This window comes from Oratosquilla oratoria, chromosome 12 (assembly GCF_046742065.1).
Source record: "Oratosquilla oratoria isolate Oo_2021 chromosome 12, ASM4674206v1, whole genome shotgun sequence".
NCBI lineage: Eukaryota > Metazoa > Arthropoda > Malacostraca > Stomatopoda > Squillidae > Oratosquilla > Oratosquilla oratoria.
Genome location: NC_134788.1, coordinates 41,160,019 through 41,169,348, shown reverse-complemented (window position 1 = coordinate 41,169,348; position 9,330 = coordinate 41,160,019). Strand labels below are relative to the sequence as shown.

Genomic DNA, 9,330 nt, shown 5'->3' with positions numbered 1-9,330 from the left:
AAAGGTCTTCAGCAATTTTGAGCGATCAGCTACACAGATCGTCAGAATGCCAGTGGCTATCAAATTTAACACAAATCATTAACATTCATCAACTAGGAGGGGCCAGGTGTCACTACACTCGCACATCATTGCCGATCCACACAGTTCCTTCTCAGATAAGCTCCCATGCAGACTCTCATACCATTCCAAACAGCTCTCGACACGACTGGACGACTCGCCCCAGGTGTGGGTGTCCCCTTCATCTCCTCAATCACAAGTCGTCTCAAGTGGAACGAGCCACATGAAAGGGACGAACAGCAGGGAAACGCACATGAACTACATCGGAAACAGAGGAAGCTCGCCAGCCGAGTGGTTTAGGGCGTCGTCACTTCCAGCGAAGTTTGATAGGATGGCAGTTCGAACCCTACCACCAGTGAAGTTGACCCAAGGGCATGGTTTGTTAAATTCCAAGCTAAAATAGTCCTCTGTGAGGGGCACCATCCTAGCCTCCTGACGGGTGAAGTTTGTAACGTTTTAACCACATCATCATCGTACTGGAAACAAGCCTAGACCGAATATCACAGTTCACGAACTTTACTGGTAACAGGCCAAGGAAGAATCTCTGGTTTGATACATACAGTGGTATTCTTGGAAAAAAATTATTTTCTAATATAAATATTTCCTTGTATAAATCCTTGGAAGGGTATTCTTAACAAAAAAAAAAAAAAAAAAAAAAAAAAAAAAAAAAAAATTATTTACTAATATAAATATCTTCTTAGATAAATCTCATATAAATCCTTGGAAGGGAAAGATATTTTTTAAGAATACCACTGTAAGAATCTCATGGTGGTATTAAAAAAAACAAATCTTTCCTAATGTAAACATTTCCTTATATAAATTCATAAATCCTTGGAAGGGAAAGAATTTTTTTTAAGAATACCACTGATAGTCATTCCAGTGATACGATTCCCTGAGAGCACTCGGTACCAAAGACTTCCAATGCCTCTCTGAGCCAACAATCAATATCTAAGTCTCACAGCCATAAAGCAGGACAAGAAACACAAGTGACTTCAGGATTCAGATCTTGGACCTCCTACGTAAATATAAAAATTCAGATCTCGGAACTCCTACGTAAATATCAACATTCAGATCTTCGACCTTCTCAGTAAATATCAAGATTCGGCTTAGGAAGCTCAATGGCTGAGCAGGTTAGGGTGTTGTTACTTGCGGCTAAGGTCGAGGTGAGGGTGGTTCGAATCCTGCCACTGGCGAAGTTGAACCAAGCGCACAGTTCATTAAATTCCATGCTACAAAGCCCTCTGTGAGGGGCACCATCCTAGTTTCCCAATAAGGGGGGGGGGAGTGTCCGACATTAAACCATATCATCATCAGATCTTAGACCTCCTACGTAAATACTGTATCAAAATTCAGAGCTTCGACCTCCTACGTCAATATCAACAAAGCCGTGTACACTGGCTGAGCAACTCCAGAGCACAGCGGGCAATGCCAATCCTCTAACGGACTTCATGATGTGGCCTATCACCATCTTGTACCACACTATTGAAGTCGGTGAATCTTTCCAAAGCTTTGATGTCTCCCCGTGCAGCGACTCATGTGTTGCAACCAGGATCTCCTGTGACACGGCATTAAGGCTGTGTTTACACCAAGTGAACTGAATTGATTCAATTCATGAAGAATCAATACGATTCATGAACCGTGTTGATTCACCACAGGCAAATCATGTCAATTCAAATCATGCTGATTCGCCTGTTGTAATAAACAGTTACAATGAAACTAGTGTGGCGAATCAAAACGATTCATGAATCGTATTGATTCATGAATCGAATCGATTCATGTGGTGTAAATGCAGTTTAAATACAGCAACAAGAGTGACCTTAGTGTTGCTATTGGACATTCCAAAATGACACTGATTGGCAACTCCGTCCAATTCCAGTCCATGTGATTCACCACAACAGTCTTGGATCACGTGTTGGACTCATGATCAACATTTATTAATCTCCTAGATGAGAGCTCAGAGCCCGCATGACCGATCTATGGGTAATACTGTGACCTTACACACATACACACACACCCAACTCCCTGCCCACTAAAATTGGAGTAACAACCCGCAGTGCAGTGATACTGAAACCTGGACTACCGTAGTGGCAGGTGAGAACTCTAACCACTGCACCACGAGGTTGCCGGTGTAGAGAAGTGTTGGGCCAAGGATGCACCCTTGCCTCGCTCCCAAATTAACAGGAGAGAAGCCAGACATGCCCAGTGTATGCTTTACAGCACACTCTATTCCCGTGTATAGTCCAGACAAGTTAATAATCTTCACAGAGCTCTCGTTGATCTACAGAAGATTCCTGAACACCCCATGATCCACCAAGTCAAATGCTTTCTCTATTCCAGTGTATAGTCCAGACAAGTTAATAATCTTCACAGAGCTCTCGTCGATCTACAGAAGATTCCAGAACACCCCGTGATCCACCAAGTCAAATGCTTTCTCTGTTCCAGTGTATAGTCCAGACAAGTTAATAATCTTCACAGAGCTCTCGTCGATCTACAGAAGATTCCAGAACACCCCGTGAACCACCAAGTCAAATGCTTTCTCTGTTCCAGTGTATAGTCCAGACAAGTTAATAATCTTCACAGAGCTCTTGTTGATCTACAGAAGATTCCAGAACACCCCGTGATCCACCTAGTCAAATGCTTTCTCTGTTCCAGTGTATAGTCCAGACAAGTTAATAATCTTCACAGAGCTCGTCGATCTACAGAAGATTCCAGAACACCCCACGATCCACCAAGTCAAATGCTTTCTCTATTCCCGTGTATAGTCCAGACAAGTTAATAATCTTCACAGAGCTCTCGTTGATCTACAGAAGATTCCTGAACACCCCATGATCCACCAAGTCAAATGCTTTCTCTATTCCAGTGTATAGTCCAGACAAGTTAATAATCTTCACAGAGCTCTCGTCGATCTACAGAAGATTCCAGAACACCCCGTGATCCACCAAGTCAAATGCTTTCTCTGTTCCAGTGTATAGTCCAGACAAGTTAATAATCTTCACAGAGCTCTTGTTGATCTACAGAAGATTCCAGAACACACCGTGATCCACCTAGTCAAATGCTTTCTCTGTTCCAGTGTATAGTCCAGACAAGTTAATAATCTTCACAGAGCTCTCGTTGATCTACAGAAGATTCCAGAACACCCCATAATCCACCTAGTCAAATGCTTTCTAGAGATCAACAAAGGCTGCAAGAAACCTTAGGTGAAACTCACATCTATGCATATTTTACAGCACTCTGTTCCAGTGCATAGTCCAGACAACAAGTTAATAATCCTCACAGGAATTTCATGGATTTACAGAAGATTCAAGAACACCTCATGATCTGCTGAGTCAAATGCTTTCTTGAGATCAACAAAGGCTTCAAGAAACCTGTACTGAAACTCACATCAGTGCTCCACAAAAACATGAAGCATTGGGACCCAATTAGTTGTTGAGTTAAAGGATGTAAACACAGACTGCCTAGAACCCTATAATGTGGATGGGGGGGTCAAGTGGCAACACACACATTTATAACCTATTCAACCACTCCTATCTCAGCACCTCAGTGATAAAGCGTCACCCTGCCCCTTGTTGTATTACTTGAATCAACAGCAATGCAGAAAGGCACAGCACAGCTCTTAATCAACACAACAAAACAGCCAAAACTGGTTCATACCAACCAACCTCAACTTTTCAAGATTTTTATGAAGTCGACAGGAACATTCCTTCATCCATTCACTCCCACCTTTTACGCTCTCTTCCGTCTGGGAGACAAGACATTCTATGTGGATCCAAAGCCCCTCTTCACCCCGTCCACTCATTATGCACTTGGTCTTCCGTTCATGCTTATTCCACCTGTTTTCCACACTCTCTACCAGAGCTGGGCACATTACTGACAGACAGGTGGTGCATTTGTAACGCAAGTGCCCAGTTCTGGTTAATTTATGTTTTAGAATAGGGAATATTAATGTTGTAGTTTATCATTTTACTGAGAATATTCATAAGAAGTAAATACTTCTCCATTTAATTTTTTTTTTTTTTTTTTTTTTGTCAAAATCAGTCTCAAGGAAATCAAAATCGGTAATGCATTAACAGTAATGAACTCCAGATTTTTCGGCAACTCATTGACGGTAATGCGCCACCTGTCCACCGGCAATGCACCCAGCTTTCTTCTTTACTTCATTCACTCTTTCTCTATAACCAAACTAGATCATCACTCTGGTCTACCCTGTCTGACGACTCCTTTCTCAACTCTATTCTCTATCTCCATATTTCTCGCTACTCATTTCCGTAATGATTGTCGTAAAAATCTCAGGTGCTTCATCTCCTGTAATTCTCTCTTCCTGCCTTCTTATTCCTCATACTGATTTCCATTCCACCCATTTTCTTCCTTTACGATTCACTTCCCCATCCGCTCTTCCATTCACCACTGTAAACAACCCTGAATGCTTCAAACTCTTCTGTTCCTCATGTCTGTCATTTTGAATTCAACTCACCTATCATCCTCATCAATCATTCCATGATGGATGAAATAAATAAAAAAAAAGATTGATTTAACATTTATAATAGGCTTCTTGTATTTACTGTCTAAACATTGTCGGATAATAACAACAATAATAACAACTAAAAAAAGGAAAGGGTAATGGCCGAGGACTGAATTACACCGACATCAATGCCAACTGCGGAAAACACTCCACACGATTCTCTCACAATCTATCGGCATGTAGGGCACGTATGTTTCATTTCCACCTCCGCCTCGGTTAATTCTGCATCACAGCGAACACTTGTGTCTATCGCCCGTATGGGTTCCCATGTGACGCATGAGGTGTCCCTTTCGCGAAAAGGCTGCGTCGCAATACGAACACTTGTGAGGTTTCTCGCCCGTGTGGATGAGGCCGTGCCGCACTAGGTCCCCTTTCCTTGTGAAGGCCGATTCGCAGATGTTACACTTGTGCGGTTTTTCTCCAGTGTGCGTGAGCACGTGACGCTTGAGATGTCCCGCCCGGGAAAATGCAGCGTCGCACAGGGTGCACTTGTGGGGCCGCTCGACCGGGTTCGATTGCTGCTGCTGTTGCTGCTGCTTCAGTGGCAAGGGCGGCACTGGCGGCTGGGAGAAAACTGTGTGGCACAGCACCCCTTCGTGGGACTTGTCGTCTATGTAGCTCTGCATCTGCTGCTTTAAGACGCCCGCATGCGGAAAGGCAGTTCCTTCACATCGGGCAGGCTCGTGGGGTTTGCCGCCCATGTGCGGCTGTTGCATATGCTGCTTGAGAGTCACAGCTTGATGCGCGTAGGCAGCTGATTCGCACAGCTGACTCTCGTGCGACTTTCCACCGGCAACCGAGTGTGGCGGAGGGGGTGGCAGCGGCGGAAGAGGCGACAAATGGTGATGATGGTGGTGAAGGTGCTGCTGTTGCTGTGGCTGTTTGATGGCTCCCTGATGGGAGTACCCAAGGTCACAGAGGGTGTTTTCGTGAGATTTGGCCTGACCGTGTATGGGTATGTGATGCGGTTTCACAATCCCCGGATGCGAATACCCGACCTGACAGAGTGGTCCTTGGGTCGCTTTGTCTACGCTGTGTGTCACCATGTGATGCTTCAGCGCACCCGGCTGCGAGAAAATGGCGTCGCAAAGGGAACACTTGAGCGGTTTTTCATCTATGTGAACACGACCATGGTTGTTCACGTGTCCCGTGCAAGAGAAGGCAGCATCACAGAGCGTCAATTTATGCAACTTTTCGTCCGTGTGCGAAAGTATGTGCTGTTTCAAGGCCCCTAATTGGTTAAATGCCGCTTCGCAAAGCGTACACTTATGCGCCTTTTCCCCGGTGTGTGTCCTTATATGTCGCTTCAGAACCTCGGGTTGCGAGAATGTGGCGTCGCACAGCGTACACTTGTGCGGTTTCTCGCCGGTGTGGGTCACTATGTGCCGCATCAAATGACCCTTTCGGGAAAACGCCGCATCGCAAAACGAACACTTGTGAGGCTTCTCGCCCGTGTGCGTCAGGATGTGTCTCATCATGTCTCCCTTTCTCGTAAAGGCGGACTCGCAGATGGAGCACTTGTGAGGTTTCTCGCCCGTGTGGGTGAGTACATGACGCTTGAGGTGCCCGGCGCGCGAAAACGCAGCCCCGCAAAGTGTGCACTTGTGCGCCCTTTCTCCCGTGTTCATCCTCATCGGCTGCTTCACCTCAAAGGGCTGCGTGAACGGGTAGCAGCTAAGCGTACACTCCAGGGGCAGTTCTCCCGAGTGGGCCATGTTGTTCTCGGTCTTCGCAACCTCAACGAATCATTCCTACACCATTATAGACTACCCATCTGCGAGTCTCACGGACCATTTGCTACAATGTTGTCGCTATATCTAGCATCCCCTTTCTTAAAATTGTCTCGGAACAATCCCATGTCACTTTATCGCTTCGAAATGATGAATGCTCCTGAGGTACATTCAGACAACTTCCCCTCTCACGTATTTTGCAATGCTGGCATCTTGTAGTCCCGTGAACTGTAGATTCAACCTGAAAAACAAGAGAAATATAAGAATGTTGAAGAACATATTCATGGTTATATTTCAAACAAGCTCAATTTAACCTGAAAACAAGAGGAAATGAAAGCATGCTGAACATGTTCATAATTATATTCCACAGAGCTGGTCGTGTTACCGCCAGACAGGTAGTGTGTTACCAAAAAATCTGGGGTGCATTTCTGTCAATTCGTATTATATATATATATATATATGTTTTTATGTGTGTGTGCATTTACCTAGTTGTATTTTATGGGAAGGAGAGCTATGCTCGTGGTGTCCCATCTTCATATCTCATTTTATCTAGACTGTTTTTAAATTTTTCAGATCTCTTCTATAACTGTCTTTCTTGATTTTCTTTCCGTGTCCTCTTGTATTTCTACTATCCCAATCTATTAGATCCTCTCTATCAATAGTTTCTATGCCTTTCATGATTCTTGTGTGTGTGTGTGTGTGAGTGAGTGAGTGAGTGAGTGAGTGAGTGAGTGTGAGTGTGTGTGTGTGTGTATCTATCTATAATATATATATATATATATATATATATATATTATATATATATATATATTATATATATATATATATATATATATATATATAAATATATACATATAAATATATACATAATTATATACATATATATATATACATATATATATATATATATATATATATATACATACATGTATATACAATGTGTATATGTATATACATGTATATAGATTTTTTGGTAACACACTACTGTACAGCAATAACTTGCCCAGCTCTGATATTTCAAACATGCATCTTCACAGATCAAAGGATTACAAAGGTTTTGCAAAGGAGGCATGCTGACAAGAGACCTTTTGGTCCATAACTAGGTCGGATGCAAAAATATATATAATAATGATAAATAAATAAAAAATAAATAAAAATTATGATAATATGATAAATAAAATAAATAAATGCATAGGTATAGTTAAATACTTACTTCTTACTTCTGCTCCCAGGTAGGCTTTCAGCCTGTCAGTCGGGCCAGCACACTTCTCCAGATTGTCCTCTCAAAGCTTCCTTCTTCTCTCAAATCCTCTATTTTTCCTAATCCATTTGCCTCTAGGATTTCTTCAACGCCATCTTTCCATCTTTTCTTCGGTCTACCTCTAGGTCTGCTACCTTATGATAATATGATAAATAAAATAAATAAATGCATAGGTATAGTTAAATAATAAACAGGTAAATAGTACATACATACATACCTATACCAAAGGCTTTTTTCCCCCTTACACAAGATGTAGCCAAAAGAAAAAGGCATGGAAACCACTCCCATCCATTCCATTCCCTACATACTCCAGTCCCCTCCACCTAATAAATTGACAGATAAGTAATAATAAATGAAAATCAAGCAAATAATAAACAGACAAATAATAACAAAACAAACAAATAATATAAATAATACAAGCACGTCGCAGCTTTGTATCTCTTTTGCATGGGACCCGCAGCCTTCAGGAACCTGCCCATGGCCACCAGGTTGATCCATATGTCACTCAAGGAAAAATTTTTGTACCGTCTGAAATACAGCATGTTTGACATCCTAAGTAAACCTCCTTTTCTTAAATTAGATTAAAATGTTTATCAGTCAAGGTTCACAAGTCTGAAAAAAAGTTGTTAAACATTATTTGAGAAACAGTAAGATAGGTATTAAAAGTTATTAAATTTAATTTCATGTGGGGTACCTACATACAAACCTCCTCTCCCCCCTCCTTTTCTCAAATTAAATTAAAATGTTTATCAGTCATGGCTAAAAATGTTTATCAGTCATGGCTAACAAGTCTGAAAAAAATTGTTAAATGTTATTTGAGAAACAGTAAGATAGGTATTAAAAGTTATTAAATTTAATTTCATGTGGGGTACCTACATACATATACTGTAGGGTTTTTCCCCCTTACAAGGGAGGTAGCCAAAAAACAAAGGCACATAAACCACTTCCACCCATTCCATCCCCACATACTCCACTCCCATCCACCCCCCTCCCTTCCTCTTATCTTGGCTCCTCCTGGATGACGGGTCATCCCTGCATCATGCCCACTGCCCTGGGTCAGAAGCAGTGTCGCAAGACACAGCACATCCACATCAAGTTCGCTTCATTAAATCGGTGACCCCCCCCCCCCCCCCCTCTGTCTCCTCATACAGAAAAAGAGAGAAGACAGGGAGAAATCCCTTTGGTCTGTATCAAATTATTTTTTCACACATACTCCCTCACCCCCAACCCCCCACCCACTCCCCCTCATGCATCACAGCATCATCCATACACAACCCTTCTCCATTCACCCCTATCTTCTGTCTAAGGGTACCTAATTCTATTGAATATTAATTAATCAAGTTTGTCATTCAATTGTCATAGATCTTTCTTGCAGGAGACCTGTGAGTCTCGGATAACTGGCAACTGCTTTTATGTCGCTCAAATCAACATAAGTTAAGGAGCACATAAAGCAATAGTCATGCATTACATGATGGTCAATGTTGTTGCCATGCCACTTCAGCATTGTTTGACATCTCTTGCACAAGTTCCTCCTTTAATTGAAAGTTTAATAAATTATGTGCTCAGTACACACATAAAGCAATAGTCATGCACTACATGATGGTCAATGTTGTTGCCATGCCACTTCAGCATTGTCTGACATCATTTGCACAAGTTCCTCCTTTAATTAAAAGTTTAATAAACTATGTGCTCAGTACAATTGTTAAATATAACCTGAGAGGATGCTGGTGGCTTACATAAATCTGTTTTAGTTACCCAGTAGG

General features: G+C 42.2%; 1 protein-coding gene across 10 annotated transcripts in view; it reads right to left on the bottom strand.

The window, feature by feature from the left end:
* Nucleotides 1-4,584: 4,584 nt before the first annotated feature.
* LOC143031521 (uncharacterized) overlaps nt 4,585-9,330 on the bottom strand; it is a 13,048-nt gene continuing 8,302 nt past the window's right edge. For 7 of the 10 annotated variants that reach the window (XM_076195477.1, XM_076195470.1, XM_076195473.1 and 4 more), the window contains 2 exons: nt 7,520-7,701; nt 4,585-6,547 (listed from right to left, as the gene is read on the bottom strand). In XM_076195477.1, coding sequence (XP_076051592.1) covers nt 4,804-6,291 — 1,488 coding nt within the window. In that variant the 5' untranslated portion in view covers nt 6,292-6,547; nt 7,520-7,701 and the 3' untranslated portion in view covers nt 4,585-4,803. Of the gene's footprint in view, nt 6,548-7,519; nt 7,702-7,784; nt 7,891-9,330 lie in introns of all 10 variants that reach the window. The other 3 variants (XM_076195479.1, XM_076195471.1, XM_076195478.1) reach the window with 2 other exon arrangements.